General features: G+C 56.2%; 5 protein-coding genes across 5 annotated transcripts; all 5 read right to left on the bottom strand.

The window, feature by feature from the left end:
- Positions 1-88: 88 nt before the first annotated feature.
- CDEST_12834 (Putative SKP1/BTB/POZ domain superfamily, kelch-type beta propeller) lies at positions 89-6,001 on the bottom strand. The gene is made up of 2 exons (XM_062928990.1): positions 4,449-6,001; positions 89-3,500 (listed from the first exon to the last, which is right to left on the bottom strand). Exon 2 carries the CDS (start codon positions 3,488-3,490, stop codon positions 293-295), a length of 3,198 nt encoding a protein of 1,065 aa, XP_062785041.1. The 5' UTR covers positions 3,491-3,500; positions 4,449-6,001; the 3' UTR covers positions 89-292.
- Positions 6,002-9,254: 3,253 nt separating this feature from the next.
- On the bottom strand, positions 9,255-10,742 carry CDEST_12833 (Putative Thioredoxin domain, peroxiredoxin, peroxiredoxin, AhpC-type, Thioredoxin-like superfamily). Its single transcript, XM_062928989.1, has 2 exons — positions 10,517-10,742; positions 9,255-10,387 (listed from the first exon to the last, which is right to left on the bottom strand). Exons 1-2 carry the CDS (start codon positions 10,537-10,539, stop codon positions 9,724-9,726), a joined length of 687 nt encoding a protein of 228 aa, XP_062785040.1. The 5' UTR covers positions 10,540-10,742; the 3' UTR covers positions 9,255-9,723.
- Positions 10,743-12,931: 2,189 nt separating this feature from the next.
- CDEST_12832 (uncharacterized protein) lies at positions 12,932-14,377 on the bottom strand (the record flags this gene model as incomplete). The annotated part of the gene is made up of 2 exons (XM_062928988.1): positions 12,932-13,910; positions 14,030-14,377. 2 exons carry the CDS (start codon positions 14,375-14,377, stop codon positions 13,671-13,673), a joined length of 588 nt encoding a protein of 195 aa, XP_062785039.1. The 3' UTR covers positions 12,932-13,670.
- Positions 14,378-15,562: 1,185 nt separating this feature from the next.
- On the bottom strand, positions 15,563-19,201 carry CDEST_12831 (Putative patatin-like phospholipase domain, Acyl transferase/acyl hydrolase/lysophospholipase). Its single transcript, XM_062928987.1, has 2 exons — positions 17,907-19,201; positions 15,563-17,802 (listed from the first exon to the last, which is right to left on the bottom strand). Exons 1-2 carry the CDS (start codon positions 18,195-18,197, stop codon positions 15,568-15,570), a joined length of 2,526 nt encoding a protein of 841 aa, XP_062785038.1. The 5' UTR covers positions 18,198-19,201; the 3' UTR covers positions 15,563-15,567.
- A 1,376-nt stretch (positions 19,202-20,577) lies between these two features.
- Positions 20,578-23,136, bottom strand: CDEST_12830 (Putative alpha/Beta hydrolase). Its single transcript, XM_062928986.1, has 2 exons — positions 22,639-23,136; positions 20,578-22,549 (listed from the first exon to the last, which is right to left on the bottom strand). The coding sequence occupies exons 1-2, from the start codon at positions 22,884-22,886 to the stop codon at positions 21,469-21,471; spliced, it is 1,329 nt and encodes a 442-aa protein (XP_062785037.1). The 5' UTR covers positions 22,887-23,136; the 3' UTR covers positions 20,578-21,468.
- Between the last annotated feature and the right edge of the window lie 37 nt (positions 23,137-23,173).

Here is a 23,173-nt window from a genome sequence, read left to right as displayed (position 1 = left end):
GAGACGTGCAACATGAGCGAGATGCAAGGGTTGCCTGAATGGAGGCAAATACAGAGGCTTCGGGCCGGTTTCTTAAGTGCTACTTAGGCTTACATCTAGCGAGACGTGTCCCCTCCCGCGCCCCCATGCACAACTTGTCTCACGCTTCCACAAACACAACAAGCACACTGTCACTCGTCCTAGATTGCGTGTCCGAGGGAATATGTGGCACTCGGCCATGCTATCATAAATTCATTACCTCCGCGCCTCGTGCAATATGCTTCTTCTCTGCTGCAAGCCCCGTGCAACCTTATCATGATCCGGCGATGCCGAGTCCCACTCGGCCCTGTCCACCACCGTAGGAACTCATTCCTCCGCTCATGCCGGTACCAGAGTTCGTTCCGGTGCGTTCACGCATCCTTCTCCCCTCCATGAGACCCCGCAAGCCTCTCTTCTGTAGACCGATGACAGAACTAAGCTCGCCACCCCAGACCTCGCGCAAACCTCCTCGTTCCGAGTCGCCAATCTCTGAACTCCACTCTGATCCACTGACACTCGTTGTGGCACTAAGTTCGTCGCTGGAGGGCCGGCCAGAGGACATGGCGGTGTTGATGCGCAACGCGGCCGTGCGAGATGAGAGACCCTGCAGGTCCGTACTGCTGTCGCCGTTCTGGGATCCTTCCAAGGGGTAAATGGGCGAGCCCGTAGCATCCAGGGGCACGAAGAAGTTGGGGTTCAGAGAACCGTCGATACCACGACCGCCACCAGCGGCCATTGCGGTGGCGTTGAAAACTGCGGCTGCGTTTCTGGAGTCCAACAGGGCATGCAAGCGCTCGACCACCGCTTCGAGGAGGCCGTCGATCCGGTATGGCCGAGCGATCTGAAGAAGCGAGCATAGGATAGGGGGCGTACATAAGGGTGATGAAGGAGGCGGCAGCGAGGACGTGTAGAGGAAGTGAAGGAGCGCCTGCACGGTGAGATAGGTGTGGGGGAGGTATAGGCATCGAGGCCGCGAGTTGGGCGGCAGAGACCTGGGCGTGGGGGCCGAGTTGACGGTACTTGCGTCCACGCCGCCACCGGAAGCGGGAAGAGAGAAGGAGGCCGCTGAAGCGCTGGTCGGAGCCGTGCTCGGGGCTTTTGACGACGAGCCGGACGACATAATGGTGCTTGCCATAGAGCCCGAGCTCTCGACGGTGTTGCGAGCTGGTGTGATTGTCAAAGTGGAATTCCTGACGGGGTTATTGACTCCAGAACCAGAACGAAGCGTCATGGCATCGCTGCCGTCCTGAGTCGCCGTTCCCTCCCGCAACAACTGCACAAAGTAAGGTCCCCACCGGCGTGCCACCATCCTCGAGTTGATGGGAATCCTCTCCCCATGTAAGCAAAGAATATCCATGTCGGACAGCTCCCGCATGGCCAGTGCCTTCTCCCCCAGTTCCTCAGCGGCCCTCGAGTGGAAGCGTCCGCCTGCCGTGGTCCCGGCCTTTCTGGCCAGACTTAAACCAGGTCCAGTGTACGGACTACTGGCCGATACGAATCCAGACATTGGCGTCGTCTTCCTCGGGTTGTCGTAGAACCCAAATGCTTCAAGCTCAACCATGCAAACATTGGAAAAGTTGATACGTCGATGATTATAGTCATCGACGAGACTTCGTTTCCGGTTGCCGAGAATAACAAACGTGTTCCTACGGTTCCAGAGCACGCCGCGGTTCCAACTGCCCTGGCTGAAGACGGCACCTCCAGCGTCAATCCGCGACCAAGTCAAAGTCTTCAGATCCAAAGCCCATAGGGCGTACTCTTGCTTCGAGGAAGTGAGGTATGTGCCGCTCACGACAAAATACGTGTCAATCACGCCCCCGTTGGGAAATCTCAGTCCCGGCGGCGAGTAAGAACCTGACATGGGCTTCTCCGTGAGGGTGCCGTCCGATGATCGGATTTGCAGCTCGAGCTTGACATCCAGGAAGTTGTAGTTGGAGTAGATGAGCATGGATGATCCGGGTTCGCGGGCTTCCTGGCTGATGCCACCGTCTCGCTGGAAACCGTTGACGCTAGACTTGCCAATGCGTGCCGTCACAGAAGGGGGTAAAGGAGCCACAACGCTCCTGTATGCACCGCAGCTTTTGTCGAGAGGCTCGATCGCCGTCCACTTGAGGCTGCGAAGGTTGAAGACGCTAATTTGCTCAATGTAATGATTGGCGCCGTCTTGGCCGCCAACCACCACCATTTCGGCACCACCCGTACCGTCGATGTTGATTCCTATCCGACCTTCGTTCGGATTGCCGGACGAGGGGTTATGTTGTAAGGCCGACAATGGCGCCTTGTGTGAGGTGAAAGTAGCCGACGAAGGCATTATACAAGCGCAATGCGCGTAGCGGCCTTGGGGTGGATCCTGAGTCGGTATATAGGTCCACTTGCGGGAGGGAACATCGTAGATATAGATGTCCGACATAACCGTGACTTCTGGCTGCTGATCCGGACCAGCGGCGGACTGGTTCGGCGTTGGGGACATGCCTCCGTAGCAGACCATCTTGGTGTCTCCCAATGCGCACATGGAGTGGAAGTATCGCGGAGGCGGTATATCGCCCGTGGTCTCGAGCTTCGACCAATGTCTGCGAATAAGATCCAGCTCGTACAGGTCGGATGTGAGGGGCGCCGGGCGACTCCGTGACAGTATTCTTCCACCAAAGACATAAAGCTTGTCCCCCAGTATGGTAGTCGTGGCGCCGACAAGCGGATGAGGCTCTCGGCCGGTCGTCCGGTGGACGTTGCACATGAGGCCTGAAAGGTGGGCTGAAGACGACGAGGCAGTCGGCGTACCAACCGCCGAAGCGGGTGTCCTGTTTTGGGCGGAGGACGGAGAGGGCCCTGCCGACAACGGGCCGTTACTCCGCGGCGTCAAGCTCGGGTTTTCCCTCATATCTTCACTCCCATCTTGCCTCGAGGAGCTTGCCAAGCTGCTCTGACTGCTGGCCATATCGGCGTTATATCCCGACCCACTGGCGTACATCTGAGACCGGTCCGCTGAGACGCTTGAATCCATCGTGCTGGTGCGACTATCAATGTCATCGGCTGGGCCTTCTTCTATAGCGCCGAGGCTTCCGATATTGTAGTGTGCGGCAGGAGGGACGTCGGGCCCGGTGGGCGAAGGGATCGATGGTGGCGGCTCGGGTAAGGGTTTGGCGAGACTACTCTGTAGACTCAGGCTTCTCCCATGCTGAAGCGGCCGGTTCTTGGACGAGTTCGGGACGGGAGTAGGCGTCGAGGAAGGAGGCGGAGAGGGGGTTGAGGTCAAGCTAGGGGAAACGCTGTGCAGGCCTAGTCGAGAGAGGGAAGGCTGTCTCGTCAGGCGCGATTCGCCGTCTCTGCTCGGCGCAAATTTTTTGAAGCCGCGATAGACGCCCGAGAGAATGTCTGCGGTAGACTTTCCGGGGGGGGATCTATCTTGCTCGGGCTCCGAGTCGGAAAAGCGCGAGAGATCAGACTGGTTCGAGGTTAGTCCCGGGCCAGACATTGCGACACAACTAGCCCCCGGACTGTAAACACAGCCTGGGAAACTCTGCGTTGCAAGAGCGGTCGCTGCGACGACGCCAGAAGAAAGTTGCTCAGCGGCTCGAAAAGAGGGCTGTGAAGTTTTTCATGCAGGGCGGGTTTTGGGAACAAATGTCGGTAACGCAAGGTGGGCTCGGGGGAAGGAGAACTTCTGCAGCGATCGCTCCAGGACCAGGCCGTCCTAGATTCGTCGGCAGGACGGACTTGGAGATGAAGCTTCGGGAAGAAGACAAGAAGCGGAAGGTTAATGGGGGAAGAGGGAAAAGAAGAAGAAAACAGTAAGAATGCACAGAAAGTGAAGTATCAAGAAAACAGAGGTCGCGACGTCGTTGCGGTCAGGTAGTAGGTGCGATAACGGCGACAACGGCGACGGCAGCGACGGCAGCGACGACGACGACGACGGGAAGAGGGTCGTGGAAAAGGCCAAAGGTAGGTGAGAAGCGAAGAAAGACCAGAGATGACGATTCGAAAAGAACACCCCCGGCTCGAGCTGCTCAGACCCAGGATCGTTCGTCCGTCCGACTCTGCTAGGCTCCCAGTACCTTGTGACGGGTCTCTGGTTGAGTCCTTCCGGCCTCAGTCCCTCTTCACTCTCACTACTCGGTGCGTGTGTACGTCTGCCGGGGTGGTTTTTCGGACCAGGCTGGGCTCGGCGGCTGGGACTGGGACTGGGCAGAGCGGAGACGGGAAGAAAGAGAGAGAGGGAATGAGAGGCCTTGTCTTTCCCGTCTTATTGTGTACGTGTTTCTCAGTGTCCGTTTCCCCCCCCACAAGTGACAGAAAGCGGCGCACAAGAGATAGAGTGGGATGTGGGTTGGGGTGTGGAGGACAAATGGGCACAGGATATGAATGGGGATGGGAGGGGACGGGGGCGAGCGAAAAGAACAGCAGCGGCTGAGAGGAGGACGAAGGGTACGCACCTATGGCCGGGGATGGCGCAGGGAATCAATCAAATGGGTCAAGACCAAGTAGAGTTGCGTCGACGGCTCGAGTACGCGGAGAGGCGAAGCGAGGCGAGGCTTGTTCTACCAGTCGGGTGTGCGGTGGGCAGAAATAAGATCGACGGGGAAGGAGACGACGACGACGACGACGACGACGACGACGACGACAACAACAACGACGGCACGGAGACAGCGACGGCGACGGCGACAGCGGTCTCAAGACGACTCAGGAGCGGCGGGCGGGCAACAATCGAGGGTCGTCGGGTCGGCAGGGGACGTACGGGCAGGGTACGTTGCGGTAACTTGTAGTGTACAGAGTACAGTAAGGGGACGGCGTGTGTGGGGGGTGGAGGGCAAAGTTCGAAAAGGGACCCGCGAGCATGGAGCAGGAGTCGAAGTCCAACGATGATGAGGGGCCTGGGACTCTCAGCCGAGTAAGCTGTATCCGTCCGTACTCCGCTCTATGTTCTTGAGTACCTTACTTGAGGTGGGGGTTGGCCAGCAGCGGCAACAGCGGCCGGAAACCACCAGCAAGGTTGCAGTCGTTAATTTCCAGATACCTGCTCCTTTGGGGCGCGAGGGGGATTTGTCGACGGTGAAAACGCGAGAGCGTCCTTTGGATTTCTTCTTTTGCACTCGGGGTCTTGGTGAGAGGAGGGGGGTGGGTGGTGGGTGGTGGGCGTTCGTTTGGTTTTGGCGCACAGACTACCTCGTTCGTGCTTGGGGCAGACCAGCCGGACAAGGTGTTGAAAAGCAGCTTGAGCTCCGAAGCGGACGCGAGGGAAGAAGTGGGTTAGGTTAGGGGGAGAGGGCTGGCCAGGGCCAATCTTGGGAGAGAGGGCAAGCCCAAAAGCACGGTCTGTCAGGTACGAATACTGGGCTAGGCATCCGCCGTCCCAGGGGAAAACGGAGGTGGAAATGACGGCGGCAGGGAGATGTGAGTGACTGAATGCGCTGCAACTGTCATGGAAGACCGTGTGGTTCGACGGTATTGGGATGGATATGCGAGTCGAGACGTTTGGGTAAGTATGCGGATAAGGTGGAGGAATATGTAGAAGAATATGTGGACGAGGACGAGGACGAGGACAAGAGAAGGATAGGTCTTCCTTGGCCTGACTTGCAGAGAAAAGCGCGCGCCAGATGCGTTGCGTTGCGAGGCGATACGATACGAAACGAAACGAAACGAAGCAGAGACAAGCGAGCAGCAGAACGAGCCGGTATTCGTGGTTGTACTGCAGTTTCCGTAGCCGTAACGCAAGGGTCGCGATGTGTTTCAACAGGTGCCTACGGATGCAGCCCGTAACGTCAGGTCATAACGCAGCTATCTTTGGGTGGGATGCAGCGGACACAACGGGCGGTAAGAGGAGAAGATCCGCCCGGGCTCGATTGGTGCAAAGGCGCAAAGGCGTATGGGAAAATTGGGTCTGGATGGGGAGGTTGCGGCGACCTGTGGGTGAGTGGAAAGGCAGATTGGGAGGAGAGGAAGGGCAAGAGGTGTGAGAAGTGAGGATGAGGGTGAGAGTCAGAATGGGGAGTGTGAACTTTCAACCTTGTGAACGAGAAAGGGGTGAAGGGAGAGAGAGGGGAGATGGACAATTATTGCCGCGTTGGGCATAGACCAATCTGCAAAGCCGTGTGTACCGTACCTACCCTACCTTAAACTGTCCGCCCGTCCCTCAGTACCTTACCTACCTATCTGTACACAGACGTGAAGTACGCAAGAACCCTGATACCTCTGATACGGTGGCGGAGAGGACTCCGTACTGCATCTTATTAAGTTTAGAGCGGCTCAAAGGGGCGACCGGTGTCGATTTCTCCAGACTGGTCGATTTGGTGTCCATTGAGAAGGCGCCTGAAAAACTGCAAGGGGGGAAACGGTTGGAACTCGGGAAGGAATGCAGAACCCAGGAGCGGCACAGCAGAAGGCAGAAGGACAGGTTTACTTCTCAGCCCAGCCTCCTCCTAATTGTCCTCACTCGCTGTTCGTACCTACGCCTACATACGTGCCTGGGTGGGTAGGTACTAGCTAGGCACGGATAGGTACCTACACAGTCGGTGCTGGCTGCCTTTTCTTGCCGGTTCCACGCCTCCGGTAAGCCCAGGTGGGAGAGAGAGTGAGTCCGCCTCACCTCACGCCGTCCTATCTCTCAGCCTCTCATAGCCAAGTCTAACAACCGTGCATCTCACATGAGAACACGAAGGAAGGGTGACAATAATGTCCAGGACCATCGTGTCAATCGAATCAAGATGCTTTTGGGCCGAACTGGAGGAACCAGACACAATCCTCACTAGTAAGAATGACTAGGAAACTACGAGACTGTTGGGAGTGAGAAGAAGGGTGAGGGCACTTCTCAGGTAGGTAAGGTGAGTAAGGCGAGTGAGGTTGGCTGGCAAGAGGAAAAGGAAAGGTACCCGGCACAGCCACTGACAAGGATATACATACGCACTGACCTCCTTTCTCAAGACTTGGGTGTTGCCCATGATGACCGTCCTTCGACTTCTAGGGTATCACAAGTAGAAGACAAGGGCTTTCTTTCTCTTTCTGTCCTCTCCCTGATCCAGGCATTGGTAGGGGGGCCCCAACCCCCTTGCCACTCGGCCCCTCCATCCGCGGGAGCAAACGAGAAGAAGATAGAAGCCACGGCCAACTAGCTACTAATACAATCAACCAGACCGGTCATGGCCCCATTACTGCGTTCACCCTTCATACGAGTCACCAGACGATAAGCGGCAACCGAGAAATCCACTCGTATTCTTGAGGAGTCAGGACATACATACCCAGTGGACTAGCATCTTTCATTTGAATTTTGGCTGGTACCAAAAAAAAAACCCTCAGACACCAACCACCCCGCCGGGCCATGCACGCAGCACCTGGTACCATCGTCCTGCGGCAGCGGCAGGAGGACATAAGAACATCAGACGATCGAGCTGGCTGCAAGTGTCAAAGAAGACCCTTTCCCTCGTTCTCCACACCTTTGGATTCTTTCACTTGCAAAAGTGCTCGGCGCATCTGTTTTAGAGCCCATCTTGGGCCACGTATCTCTGTGTACATCGACACCCAGCATCCCACACTGCTCATGACATTCCCGGACTCTCTCCCATGCGTGACAGAGGTAAAAGCGGCGCCCAGGGGATTCGGACGTCGCTGATGGAGACCTTTCCAGTGACTCTAAAAGGGAGTCAATTTCGGCCGGGATTCCAACCCATGAGCACCGAGAGGGGAACTTGACATTGAAAGGCTTTCGGTCGGGGTGACTTGACACTAGTGTACTATCTATCTCCCCTGAGGAGTCGGGGGGGGGTTAAAACGGAATCACGGATTTCAGCAAGGCTACGATTGGATTACGGGGCCTGTCCCTGTCCCAGTCCTTGTCAACACCGCACCTCTGGGCATACCATCCACGCCTCTCAGTCCACTGCGCCGCCCTCGCGAGTCGCACGTCGCTTTATCGACATTGTCGTCTCCCGTCGCCTAAGCTCACTGGGGAATTGTTCCCCGTAGTATACGGTGAGTGCTCCAGCAACCTCGTCCAGCGCGGCTGACGTTGCCGATGCTGAGCATGAAGGCGGCTGGACGTCATTACAAGGCGCGGTACGGACACGATGCGATACGATGCGATGCGATGTTGTCGTAGTCGGTAACATATGCAACCTAGTCTGTCAGTCATGTCTCGGGAGAACAATCCCCAGGAAAGGCACCTATGCCGACCCTATGGACGACAACGGCCTTAGGGCCTTGGGGCCTTGGGGACCCTGGAACGGCGCGGGTTACGGACGCTGGTCCTTCTGCCCATCCCGTGTAGGAGACGTGGGAAAACGTGGGAGCCCGGTTACCTGCCATTTTTTGGTGGGTGCGGATGTTTCAACTTTCCCCAGCTGTCCCTTGGTTCTGGAATTGTTCCAGCCTCACTTTTCCCCCCTTCTCCTCTCGAACCAACGGCCGGGAACTCTCTGCCTCGTGTCGCGCCGGGATCGTGCCTGTCTGTCTAGACAAGGCGCTTAGCTGCTCGACCATACCCGAAAAGCTCCTTGGCGAACCGCCGCCGGTTCACTCTCACGCTCTAGCTGATGAACGCAACAGCACTTTGACAAACAAGGCCAAGAAAGGGTGTATTCGTCGTTGCATTCGCTAGTGTCATTTAGCTTTCCGAAAATTAGACCGGCCGTCTCCTCCGGCCCAGGCCATGTCTGTTCGGCCGAGTCATGTGAGCGAGGGATCACCGTCGGTCGGGCTGAGGAGGACCCTGGACGGAGGGGTCAAAGAGCTGAACGGCACGAGGTAGGCAGGCAAGCAAGCCGCTCGTCAAAGTGCAACAAGCCCCTGCCTGTAAAAGGGTCGTCGCAGTGAATGCCTCCACGCCAGACTGCCGATCAACTCATTCGCGTCCCATGATATTGACAGGGCTGATAGCCTAGGTGCACATGGCAAAATGCCCTCGGGGCTGCGTGCTTGACGAGGCTTCCATCGTTTACCGTGCCCCGCGCCGCCGACAAGCATAATACAGGCAGGAGATGCGAGGGCGAGGAGCCGGTCGATTTGATGGCGCCTCCACGTTGCGCTTTGGTCGAATGAATTGCTGAGACCGACCGGGCGGGGACGCTAACCATGCATGAGGTCAATGAGCCGTGATCAAAACACATGTTTAATACTACCTGCCTCACGAGGCTTCTTGACTCGGCTGCTTAGAACCAACATTCAGGTGGCGACAATTGCAGACACGCTTTCCCGTCCTCGAGACTCGTTCGCCCCGACGACGAGCATCATCACGCTAAGAGGTTGGCGTTCGCGAGGTATCAGTTCGACAGGTTTCCATGCAGAGATTCTTTTGGCCCGATGTCACCAAGTGCATGCCAAAAGGCCCTATACAATCTTTGGGACATTTCTCATTATTTCATACGTCCTATGACAAAGGCCGAGGGGATATTGCTGTCTAAACGAAGTAGTCCTGGTGAAGGGCATCTTGCTTGACTGGGCCATGCCAACCCTACCATTGCCAAAGCTACGCGGGGTATACAGACGAAGGAGTCTTGCCTCCGTACGTAGTCTCCTACGCCTGGAGAGCATCGACTCGTATTCCAATTTTTGTTTTGAATCTTTTTTTTTCCTTCTCGTCTTATTTTATTGGGTTCATCCAGTCAGTCACCCGCCACGATCTGTGGTTTGTGCAGGCTAGGATCCCCCCCCTAGGCAAGACGGATTGGAGAACGTGTCACGCAATGAAACGCCCCCAGACGTCGTTCCAAGCGCGGCCACTTACGCGATGGTGGCCTTGTCCTTGGGCAAAGGGGTGAAGCGCAGGTAGGGCTTGACGATGCGGACCTCGGGGAAGAGCTCCTTGGCCTGCTCGGTCTTGATGGAGGGGTGGACGATGACGTCGTCACCGGGGACCCAGTTGATAGGGGTGGTGATCTTGTGCTTGTCGCCGGTCTGGAGGGAGTCGACGATGCGGAGGACCTCGGCCGAGTTGCGGCCGGTGGAGGCCGGGTAGGAGAGGATGGTGCGGATGGTCTTCTTGGGGTCGATGATGAAGACGGAGCGGATGGTGAAGGCAATGCCCTTCTCGTCGACGTTGGTGGTGTCCTGGTAGTCGAGCATGTCGTAGGCGTAGGCGACCTTGCGCTCCTTGTCGGCGATGATGGGGAAGGCGACCTTGGAGCCGGTGACCTCGTCAATGTCCTTGATCCAGCCCTCGTGGCTGCCGAGGGTGTTGGCAGACAGGCCGATGAGCTTGACGCCGCGCTTGGCGAACTCCGGCTCGAGCTTAGCAAAGGCACCGAGCTCGGTGGTGCAGACGGGGGTGTAGTCCTCGGGGTGGGAGAAGAGAACGACCCAGCTGTCACCGATGAACTCGTGGAAGTCGATGGGGCCGTTGGTGGTCTCGGCCTTGAAGTTGGGGGCGACGGTGCCGAGGCGGAGGCTAAAGGGAGGGCGGGTTAGCATTTGCTTTAGCAGAGACAACGAAGCCGGCAACACGCGTAAATTGATCACGTCGGCGACGGCGGCGATGGCGGCGGCGGGGTAAACCGGCGCGGGGTTCGTTACTTACGGAGCGGGGCGCTGGTCAGCCATTGTGTTTGTGATGTGTGGAAATAGATATGTGGGAGAGATTACGTATGCGGCAACGATGTGACGATGTATGGGATGAAAACAACAATGGGGGGAAGGGGAGAAGAAGAGCAGGTAGCGGAGGACGAAGATGAGAAGCGCGGGACTCGACGTGTAATAAATAGCTCGGAGCCACGCCCCAGGCACTGATTGCCGCAAGGCCAAAAGACAAAGCCCGGCCGTACCTCCGTACCTCCCGTCCTCCTCTTCCTCCTCTTCAACCCTCTCATCCCGTCCACCCATCCACCCCCCCTCCTTTGCCTTGTCCCATCAACAAACCATCTCACCTTAATGCGGCACGCTTGCATTATCCTTCTGTCTTGGTGCGGTAGGGGTCCCCGAGACCATGTCTTCTAGCCTCGCCCATTCGCTCGTCCTTTCGCCCTTTCCCACATCAACTTCATCTCTGCCCCACGATCCATCCGCCAGCAGAGCTCGTGGGCGAATTCCAGCTCATGCCAACCTCCGTCTTGACAGTGAATTTATAGTAGTGCCCCATCGACCTCCTCAGCTTCGCCAGGCCAGTGGGAAGCAGAAAGCTGTTGTAGCATCCCGCCGTGCTATTGTTTGGCCTGAGAGGTCAAAGCCGGCGACCCCGCCTCCCAAGGATGCTCACGTACATAGCCAACTAACTACATATTACCTGGCTACCGCCGGTCATTGAACCATCAACCACCCTATATAACAGAAGTCGAACCACCAGACATTGGCATTGGTATATTGGGTATCCAAAGTGACAGCATTTCCTCGACAAGGAGCATCGAAGAGGCTGGCACGTCGCCTTCCCCCCTCTACGAGACGAGCTGGAGGGAGGGGTGGCAGAGCTCTCCCCAAACTGCCCCGCGTCTTTGGAGGGGCCTTTTTCTTTCTTTTCTTTAACCGCAGATGTCACTACCCCTCCATGTCCCGTTTGGGTCAAGACCCGATGGCGTGCTCGATTACATCATCCTTGGCTCAGGGCACATCATGGGAGTTAAGCCGCCTACAGAAGACGCCTGAAGCACACACGGGGGGCACCTCAGTCACCTAGGCAGTTCTGTGAAGCATCCGACAGCCAAAGTACCTACCTACCTAGGTACCCAAGGTAGAGTTTAGCTCCTTATCTGCCATTTATCGAGGAGCTCATCCGAACCCCAGATGGATCCACCTCGCCTGTCACCTCAACATGCCGCCGTCTTGGTGCTTCTTCAGCACATGCACACAGCACCGCAACCCCGAGAATATCTCTGAGATTTGACGCTTGCTCTTCATCCCTCAGCCGGGTACGTTTCTCGGTCTGGCGCTATCTATACCTGTAGACGACGACATGTCAACCGACGATCAGATGGGGCAAATTCGAACAACAGACCCAATGTTCCAATGTGGCCTCCAACCTTCTCTACAAATCCCCCACTACTTCGTCACATACATCACTCGTGGCATCATGCATGAGGGGCGCCAGTTCGCCTCGAGAACTTCAAAGAAACCCACGCCGCCACGCCATGAGGCGCCGTGCTTATCCATCAGCTTCTAGGCCACCCCGGTAGCCCTGAGCACGCCATCGCCGACAACCGCCCCCCCCCACCCCATCTAGTCATCGACCTCTTCCGTCCCGCACCGACGCCGACTGCCGGCTGCCGATCCCCGGGGCCTGAGAAGAAAGGTGGGTCCGGGCACTCGAAAGCGTTCGCAACCCTGATGAGTTGCTACTTTGTCCATTCAACTCTCATGTGTGGCTGATACCAACTTGCTCCTCTCACTTCCTCACTCATGTCATTGTTGTTTCCGTTTCTCTTGTCTTTGGATATTGCACTACTGGAAGCTCGAGAGGGTGGTAAGGATGGGATAGACACAGGGGCGAGAGTACTCCTCCACCTTCTTCCCACCACCCGACATGCTGCTGTGTCACTGCTTTCGAGTGAAAGTTACTTGAGTTTTCAGTTTGATCATCATCTCGGCAAACCCTGCGCCCTTTCCAAGTACTGCATGGCTAGTTTTGGCGTGTTAATTCTCTTGGGGAGGACTGCTTTGTTCTGCTTGCTATTGTTCGGAAGACATATAGTCTGAAGGCTGGAGGCTGGGTCCAGCTCATGATGTCAAGTTTGCAGGCACATACCGGTCTCTCAGAGCTGGGGATCTCGCAAAGGGCCAGGTGATATGGTGCCACGGCGGGGGATATCGATCTGCCCGTCGTCGTGGCGTAGAAGGTACCTAGGAGCGTCTCCTGACATCGATGGGAGCATCCCATAAGGCGAAAGGCATGTCAGACTGGCGACCCACAAGGCGGATGAGGTCATGCCTACTTTGTCAAATCTACTTAAGGTATCCAGCTGAACTTGAGCGTCGCTGACTTACACAATGAGGAGGGCGAGAGGCAAATGGATCCGGTACTGTTTTGATTATGATTTCCTAAGATGGTCGCGGCTTGTTAACGCACCGCTATCTACTTAAGCCATTGGCCTCGTGACTTTTGTGACCATGTAGCTGGATGTTGCTGCCCCCGTCGGCATGGCTATCACTGTCCTCCGCTGGTTCAAGGAGACGCCGGGGGGGTAGGGGGGTCTGTGTTAGGGGAGGGGGGGCCGTTGTTCCTAGATGATGTGGATGTAGTGCTTGGCTGGTTCTGCCTAGTACCTGAGCTGGTTGGATTTGGAGTTGATGGTGGGTTGGCGTTTGACCGTTCTGCCGAATTGGAGGAAGAGGTGTCGCTGTTGCTGGACGACATTGCTTTGGACACGATAGTTGGCGTGTATTGACCGGAAAATAAGCTGGCTGGTTCCAGGATCGACCTTATGAGTGATATGGCTAGATTGCGGTCTGGTGGTTCTTTTTTGTGTCTTCTATATGGTGATCACTTCGAAAAAGGTTCAATGACTGTAATCAATCAAGCTTTCATACGATTCGACAGCGAGACCAGTGAATCAATCAATCACTTCTTGCAGCAGTGACGTGGTAGACGCCACGGTTGATCATGGTGATTGTTCGGTCAGCCGCGAGGCATGAACGAACTCAATAACGATATTCGCTTTTTCGTAGTCAGACTTCAATCTTGGTATCCTTTCCCGCAACAACCGTAACCTAACCTCCTCCCAGCTTGCCCTTCCCGCGTCTTATACCTAACAGCCCTGCCACTTAAACGTGAACTCTTCCGTGACCGGGAACGTCCCGCCTTCCCTGTGCTCTCTACCGAAGATGATCCGGCTGCCGGCCTTGGAGATGATGCGGAACGTGACGTTAAGAATCCCCACGTACCCATCGGCCCCGACGCAAGTCGACGGCGTGCTCACCCGCTGAGAAACTGCCACGTTCCGCGCGACGGCACCTGGGCCGGACGCAGTGCTTGTGGACTTGGTGATCTGGTGCCCCGAGCCTAGTTAGCTCTGCTTTCGTGGAGAATATGTCCTCAGGTATAGCATGTCACGCAACCTGGCAAGGAGAGAGAGAGAGAAGGAAGGAGGGAAGGGGAGAAAATCACCACATCAGAAGCCGACTCTGACCAATATGCTGTCGTGTAAAAGTCCACTTTGGCGTTGGTGCTGAGGTACAGCCCGCCGCGGACGACGACGTCCTGCAGGACCAGCGCTCGCCCGGCCTCGCCGCCGTCCACGAGCACGTGGACCTGACAGCTCGTCATCTGGCCCGTGGTGAGGGTCTCGCCGAAGTCCGGCAGAGTGATGGTAAGGTCGTCGAGGTCGCCGGACCAGGTCACTCTAGCGTCTTGGGGACAGGCCAGGCCGCTGTGGGAGACGGATTTGATGCTGAGAGCGGAGGCGGCGCCGGCGCCGGCTGCCAGGGACAGGAGGAGGTTACCGAGGCCAGACATTCTTTTGGATTTGTAAAAAAGATGGACAGTATTGGTGTTGGGATGTGGAAGTGATCATGTGCCGTCTTTGAGAACGACTGACCGACCCTCGCCGACGGCATGCCGGGTCGCGGTTCCTTTTATGTAGCCCGCCTCGCTTCCGGCGTGCCCTGCGACCGGCCATAGGGTTTCGGTTCTCGAATATAGCCAGATTCTTGTCGATGCGACGTAACGCAAGCCTGGAGAAGTCGGGACCGCTTAATACCGTGGCGATGTGCCCGAGGGGGACATCGGGTAAATCAGTTATTACCCCCAGCAAATGAATGCCCGCACCTCCAATTGCGATATTCGTCCGGAACTCCTGCCAGAAGGCGCAACGGAGAGCCATCCGAGCTGTGTTCGTGCAGAGCAATACATATATGTGCATGTCTATTGGAAGCCGATTGGGCCCTCGCGATGAATGGTCAGTGGTCAACAATTGGCATCTCACTCCTTTCGGACACGGTTTCATGGCGTTGCCCGTCGCCGTATCTTGCAGTCTTCAGCTTTTAATTGATCCATACAACGTCTACGGGCGCGTGCCATGGACCAATCTGGTCTCAGGTGTTTCGAAGCCTCCCCTTAGCGAATATGTTTCCGCTGAGCAGCATATCCCGATTGAGGTTCGTCGGAGGTTCGTCGGTCACGGAAACATGTTGTGTTTCTACAACCATGGATTTGGCTGGTCCTTATACGCCTACCGACTAGCAACGAGCAAGTGCTTTCTTCTAGAGCTCTACTCTTGCTTAGCCCAACAGCAAGCATATACGATAGAGGGGCGGATGGTGACATTCAGATGGCTACCGAGGAAGCAGGCGGATACCCTCCAAGCTGTAAAAGTATGACGTCTTGCAGTTCTCTGTGTAATGCTATCTTGACTCTTCAGGGACACCTCTCCGTTCTTCTACTGTGTTCTCATGCGCCGTTGAAATGCCGAGCCAAACTCCGTGTAATGCTCATGTATCTCCCAAGCCATCATTGGCCCATGTAATCGATCGACGCGAATATCGTCCCTAGGTCATATACTTGACCTCGCCGTTCTAGTCCTAATCCCAGCTCATCCAGTTAGACCTGAGGACTTCGTCTTCTTCCTCAGCCGTATCTTCGGCCCGCTCCTTCCCCTTCACCGTCTTTTTTTCCTCGTCCGAGGAGCTCACCCTCCCGTCTACGAGTCAATCCCAAAGTCCGCTCAACGATTCGCCCACGGGCAAAAGCTCATGGCTGCTCACCTCGAGCAACTCCTTGTCGTTCTTGGGGGTCGTCTCCAGCTCATTCGTCCCGTCGTGAAGCCAATTCCGCTCATAGGGGTCAGGGTCAGACATGGTGTCCTCAGTATGCGATTCCACATCCCCATCGGAAGAATGCAAATCCGACGTCTCCATTTCGTCCGTATGCGACGTCGCTTCGCCCCTCGACCCTGGCGCCGTGACCTCTATTTCTTTCGCTGGTGTCATGTCCAAGTGGCTGGGTCTTCTATCATGAGACAGCGAACCTTCCGAGTCGCGTGAACGGTGCAATGGCGGTGTCACGGGCTTCCCAAAGTCAAATTCGACGGCCTCGAGCTGCGCCGGGTTTATCGGGCTGGTCATCGGTCCTCTAGCCAGGGAAACGTTATAGTGGCTCTTTGCCGCTCTCTTGAGACGGGGCTTGCGGACGACGACAAGCGAGGCGCTCCCATGACCATGTCTCGCGCGCATCTCCAAGCGCTCTTCCTCTTCTGTTTCTTCGTCTGTGAGTACATTTTCCATCAGGCGTCGGTGGTGTGCCATGAGTTGCACACTGCTACCTGAAGACCTGCGCTGTCTGTTCTTGACGACTTCGGTATCCAGGGTCAGGGCCGGAGAACAGGAAGATATTTGCTTGGCGGCCGCAGATGATTTGGGCCAGGGCGGTGGAAGGACGATGCCCGTAGTCAGCCTCCGCAAGTCAACCTGGCTATCGGAAAAGACGACGCGGGCACGCAGGCGATGCACGGCACGGTCCAGTGCGAGTTCGATAGCACAACGGTCGCGAATCCGGCTGAGCTTCGGCCACGTTGCTCGCTCGCCCATCAGACAGGCCCGCAGCATAAATTCGGGGCTGGGGTTGCTTAGGATCTTCGGAATGTCGTGCACATTGACTTCGGGAAGGATGTTGATGTCACCCGAGTACTTCTGGCTGAGGATACTCCTAAGCTTCGTGACGAGATTGGGGAAGACGCCAATCTCAGCCAGGAAGTGCAGCCTGTGTAGAGCCTCCTCTTTCGCAAGAGTTGTGAGGGTATAAATCCAATCGAGATCCTGCTTACTGGGCGACAGACTCGATCGACGTGGCGACGTCTCGTCAGGATCCAGCTGGTCATCGCGGGCCAGGAACGGAACAACGTGAGGGTTCACCTGAGAGACGATGAAGTGGTTGACGTTGAACATCTCTGCAAGCCTCGTCATGGGCAGGTCATTGTCAACGGAACCATCGATCCATCGCTGCGGTGTCGGGTTCCAGGGCATATGCTCGCCGGTGTCGGGGTTCTTGACCAGCAAGGGGGCAGCGCTGAAGACCAACGGAACAGAGCATGATGCAGCCACGGCAGACCAGATCATGACGTTAGGCGCCGTGATATAGTTGAGTAGGCGTGGCAGCTCATATATGGACTCTGTCGATACGCAGATGTTGAGCACCCGCCGTGTTCGGTTGTATGCCTCCTGGAAAGTGAGGTCTCCTACCAGGCCACGCATGACGCGGGTCAGGTGTTTTATGTCGGACCAGCTTCCCTCTGTGAGCAGTCTCCGCATGTGATCGAACACGCCGTCCGGGTTTTCTTCGGCATCGAAGACGGCAAGGTCACCGTAGGGGAACTCCTTTACGAGACGGGGGATCTCCTCGTCTGTCCTCGTGCAAATGACGGCCGATACGATGGAGCCTGCTGAGGCACCTGATATGATGCGCGGCAGCAGCTTGACCTCGAAAAGCGCCTTAAGGACGCCAATATGGGACATACCCAACGTTGCGCCTCCGCTCAGCAACAGGGCGCTTCTGCCAAAGCTCTGTCGAGCGTACAAGACGCTCTCGAGAATGTCCCTCTGCCCCATACCATCGGGAAGCGCAAACTGGCTCTTTTCGACCAGGGCGTCGATGGTTTGCATGGCCGAGTCGACGTATCTTTCGATAAGGTTCTTGGTTCCAACGTAGGAGTGCCTGTACAAGTCGACGTTTCCCATGCCGCCGAGATCTCGACAGAGGGCGGTCCGTACGAGGTGCATCATGGCACGAGTATCGCAGTTTATGCGCGCATCGTCTAGCTCTTTCAACCGGGCCTCGATCAGGGGGGCGTTGTAGTCTCCAGTGTAGGGGTCCAGTTTCCACAGGTCGTTCTCTTCGAGGATGTCGAGTTCTTCGGCGGCATCCTGCCACTGTTTCCTGGTCTGGGCCTGTGAAAAGAGGGCATGTCAGCAGCGTTGCAACGGCGCAAGAACGAACACGACAGCGTTCCAAAAAGAGAAGCAGAGAGCGACAGGACAAAGGACAGGCATACATTCTTCATGCGAACGGAGAGGACCAGCCTCCGTTCCTCCTTCTTTCTCCTATTCTCCCGTTCCAAATCGGACAATCCATCGCGCAGTGACAGGACGAGACTATTGGCGCCTTTGATGACACGGGATATAGAGTCGAGAGCGGCATTGAGAGGTGGTTGTGGCTGTTGTGGTTGATGCTTCTTGGTGGACGAGGAGCGGCCGAGCTTGAGCGAGCCCGCAGGCACGCTGGACGAAGGCTTAACGCGAATGGCGGGGAGAGGGTGGACGGAGTTTAGAAGGACGTCGTTCATGATGGCGTAGAATAATTCGAGGCGACAGCAAGGTAAAAATGGTCGTGGTCAGGGCTAGATGGGAAGTCGAGGAGAGGAGGAGGCGGTGGACGAGAGGCAGCGGTGGTGCCGTGCGTTTCGCATCACAACCTGAGAGCCCGGTGGTGCAGCAGCGGACTCCTGACATGTGCCTCTGCGGGAGCGGATGGTTGAGAGCGGTCAGAGCATGCGCGCGCGGTGTATCGTATCGTATGGTCGCGAGGGCGGCGGACTTGGAGGGGTAAAGGCGCCGGGTAATGTGTGGCGGTGCGGAGAAGAACGAGCGAGACTGGATGCCGCCGGGTATGTCGAGGATGCGAGCAAGAGGCACGGGCGTTGATCAAAGGAAATAGCCGTAAAAGAAGCGTATCTTAGCAAGCAAGGAAGAAGAATGAGATGAAGCAGAAGCGGCAGCGCAGGCGTCAGCTGGTTGTAGTTGGAGCAAAGTTGTCGTGAGAGACGTGGTTTGGGTGACACAAGGCCAAGGCAGACAGGGAAGTGATGCAGATCTCTCGGCGTTGGGTGCAGATGACCAGATGGAACTGGAGGAGGGTGGCTTGTCGCGGGAGATGAGCGAAAGGAGGCGTCAGAGAACAAGGGAACAAAGTACCACCCGTGGTGGTTGGAAGCGAGCGACGACGAGAAGGGTAAGGAGGAACAGACGGGCGCAGGCGGGACGAGATGGCTGGCTAGATGGCGGGTGGTGGTTGGATGATGAAGCAACGGACCGGAGGACTCGAGTCTTGGGATACGATACCGCACTTAGAAGTCGAGAAGCGTATGATGGGTAACTCGTAGGTACCTAGGGAAACGTCGGAAATAGGAGGGCAAATAGGTGAAAGGGGGTGGACGTTGCGAGGAAGAGAGAGAGGGAGACAGAGAGAGAGAGAGGGAGAGAAAAGGAGTATCTGGCCGTGAGTGTGGCCTGGATCTATACTAGGACAGGTATGTAGGAAAAGATGCAAGCTGGCGATGCAACAAGATTGGGATACTGGCTGGCAGTGACAGTGCGACGACACATGCCCGTCGATGGTCCGGACCAGATGGAACGAACATTGTCGGTGGGGGAGGAGAAAAGTGGACGGTGATGACAGTCTACAGGCGGCAGGCCCACCAGCTGACTCTAGACTCGTTCCAGCGTAGCACTACAGACAGGCCTCCCCCACAAATTGCCTCCACACACAGGGCGGGCCAGACACCTCACGCCTATCCTGTCACGCTTCCCTTTTTGCGAAGGAGACTCAGGATTCAAAACCTGAGGCATTTCATCCCGAAAAAAAGGAGACACAACGAGAAGAACAAGGGAAGAAACAGCATGTCCACGTGCCCGTGCCACCTGCCGCAGCCTCACTCTCAGGGTAGACGCAATGGGCGATTCAGTGCCAACCCATTGACCCGTTTCTTCACATCATTTCTGCCGCAGAACACTACACTACTAATAATATCATTCAAGTATATTGCAATCATCTCTTTCCGCAACTGCCAAGTACACATGTACCGAGTCCCGACGCAGGAATCTCACTAATCACTACAGACACAAAAGTGAAAGGGCCAAAACGGCAGCTGGGGGCTGGGACTCTCGGCTTGTTCAGGCCAGATGACCTCCCCCCGGGCCCTTTAGCCCTCATGGACCCATCATTTCCCGCGCTCTGAATGGCCCACCCCGGATTTGGGGATCCTGGGGGAAGGAAGGAGGGAGAACACCAAGCAACACTGCATCGCCAACTCGACGTCCAATCATGTCTTGCCGCAGCACACCCTCTCGCCGATGATGCGTCTCCACACGCTCTTCCTTCACTTTCTTCTGCCATTGCTGCCTTTCGACATCTGCGAGCCAACCGCCATCCGCTCTAGCCCGCCCGAGACTCTCAGCTGCTCATCAAGTTCATGCCATAGTAGCGTACGAACCCGGTAGAAACGGGCTGAGCAACCGCTCCCCCTTCGTTACATCCTGCTTTCCCTCGCCGTCTGCTTATTGTCTCACCTCACATCACATCAGAATAGATGCTCAAACATTCATGTTATTCGCTCTCATCCGCATCTGCTAGTAACCCTAGTCTAGCCGATGAGACCCGGGACCGGCCGCCGTATGAAGTCCCCGTCTATCTCATCTTGCTCGACCGCTTCCTATCAGCCTCCCCTCCCACTACCCAAGCAAAACCGGTATTGATACCGCCTAAGTTGCCATATTGCCGGCATCACGCGCTGCGCAGATACGCAGAACGCGGCGGGTCCTGAGGCAGCACGGGCCTAACCATGTCCACGGCGTACGATGTATTGCCCTCGGAGACAAGTAGACGAATGATGCCTCCTGGTTTTTTGATTAAGAACCCAATTTTCTAATGGCAACCCCCTTCCCCCGCCTCCATCGCCCCTCCGTCCCTCCATGCCCATGATTAAGGCATGTGCCGCTTCGATCTGGAAGGTTATCGCTAGTTTTTCTGAATTTGCTCGGGACAAGTCGACCGTTTGTGGTCAGACAAAATGAGGAAAGAGGGTGACCGAAACGCCGCTTCAACGGCTGAACTGCCACCTTCCTTCAACCGTGGCCCACCCCCGTTCGAGTCTCTAGCTACCTACCTACCTGTCTGTCCCACATCTGCTTACAGGGAGACTGCCTACGTAGGTACAGAGAAACCTAGGGTAGGTAGGCACGAGATATGAGGGACACCGCTTCCCATACATAAGCTGATAAAATCTGCCCCATCTAGTTCCCATCATTGTTCTCGGGCAACCCCTCCTCTCCATTCCCCTCGTGATTCAGACTTTGATTCGGTTCCACCATCGTGTCTCATGCCGGTTGATTCCAATTCACTCTTTTTACGTACTCACCGAAACTGACACTCTACTCGTGCCCAGACTTCATCGGTCGATCGATTTCCTACAGCATTCAGATCCCGAAGCTTCAAGGCTTCCCTACTTACACCACACTCCTGCCTAACTGTACCTGCAGCCGTCCTGACTCGTTTCTTCCGCTTCATCCGCCGCATGCGTCCTTTGCGACAACGTTGCTAGCACTTCAAATTTCAGCAAGTTTGCGTCCCGACGTCATTCATCATCGTCGGCGGCCCACTCCGTCAACTTTGTTTACAACTTGAGGCGTCATCGTCGATGCATATATGTCATCGTTTGGTCGGATCAAGCGGGGTTCTCGAGCCACCAGACTCGGTTTCCTTTCGCCTCTGCCACGAGGGATTGTCTCCGTAATCATGCCAAAGAAACGATGCACCGTCATCTTCTGTCGCAAGCCCGTTCATGATTCGCTTGTGACCACATCTTCGCTATCCCCCTGCAGCAGCCTTGCTGCAAAGTCACAAACTTTGTCTCGAAGCACTTGAACCACTGTGCCTTCTGTCCAAAAGTGTCCTGCCGAAGGTATCTCCTCGCCGTGAAAGTGTGATCCCTCAACCCCCTCGAGTCGTCCCACCCAAGCCCGCAGTTTGGCAACCGGGACAAAGATGTCGCGGTCACCGAATAACGCCAGAGTCTCGTTCTCGACCAATTTGCTCTCGCTCATTTGCCTGTGATCAGTCGTGAAGGCCGGCGCGCCCTGATCCCGAGGCTTACCCGCTCGCGAGAACAGTCCTCGCCCAGGCGCTGCTGGAAGGAATGACATTGTCGCCAGGTGCGTGATGACCCCTTGCAGGGGAGATATAAGTAGGTATGCCGGCCGCACTCGAGTTAAGTCGGCCACTTCTTCCACCACAACCGAGACCTCATGGTTCGATGGTATGGTCTCCAGCTTTTCCTGGGTCACAGCGACACCTTTGTGATGATGCCGTTTTGTTTTTGCAAGTAACTCGCTGACGCCTCGCCGTATCTTGTCTTCGGCATCTATTGAAAAAGATCTCCGGGTTTCCGAAATCGACCGCCGAGCTTCGTGACTCTTACGTTGCGTATCTTCGTCGCCTCCAACCCTCATGCCGAAGTATTTCTTTCGTGGCGAAATTGAGCTCGCAGCTCGGGCGCTCGCCAACATCACATTCTGTTGCTCAGCCAGATGCTGCGCACGTAGACGAATGTCGGCAGCCGCAGAACCAGCAGCGGGTAGCTTGAATTGTGCGAGGATCTGCGACATGGGCGGGATCTGGGTTGTTATCATGGCCCCGTACGAATAGCCGCTGAGAAGGAGCAACGGATGCTCTGATGAGGAGGACTTGGTTTGTGCATCGGCAGTTGAAGTTGTACGGGTTGTCGTTGGCGATGGCGTGGCAGCGGGGCGGTATGGATCGAGAAAATGCATGTAGTATACTAGGAAGCCGACGAAAGACATGTAGTCGCTGCGCTCTGGCTTTGCAGTCCAGGAAGTACGACCGGCTGAGCCTGCGGCGCCTCTATCGTGAACCATCGTGTTAGCGACGGAGTCAAACGCTTCTCTAATGCATTATTCCAGCGTCATCTGGAATGTGTTTGTTTGCCTTACCTGAAGTTGAAGGTGCCCACGAGAAAGCCCTGCCGCAAGAGGGTGGCGGCAATGATGTCAACAATGGGATCATCATAGGATCCGCCCAAAGGCGCATACGGATGGGCGATGACGGCGGCGTGTCGCTTCCATGGTGAAGGGTTTGATGCGGCGGGGTTCAATGCGCGACAGTGGTACACACGACAGTCCAGAACGGTGTCATCGTGGAGGCTGGGGAGCGTGAAGCTCAACGTCGGTTCGGGAAGCATTTTCTGCTCCTCATAATGGAGTCATTGCTCGGGCCGTCGACGGGTATGGGGGAGCGCAAGGCGACGATCGCAGGCGTGGGAACCGGTGTTGGGGTGTGCCAAATGAGGGTTGGAAAGCTCGTAAGATGGTGTTGTTGTCGGACAGAGTCCATGGGGCTGAGAGAGAGGCAGTCCCTGCGTAATCGCCGACGGAGCAGACGGATGCGCGGGATTTGTGGATATTAGTGGATGGATGGGTTGCATACCTACCTAGGTAGGTAGTGCGCAGGTTCTCAGGCTGAAAGCCC

The sequence above is a fragment of the Colletotrichum destructivum genome, chromosome 8 (genome assembly GCF_034447905.1).
Source record: "Colletotrichum destructivum chromosome 8, complete sequence".
Classification (NCBI taxonomy): Eukaryota; Fungi; Ascomycota; class Sordariomycetes; order Glomerellales; family Glomerellaceae; genus Colletotrichum; species Colletotrichum destructivum.
This window is presented reverse-complemented; position numbering and strand designations above follow the sequence as displayed.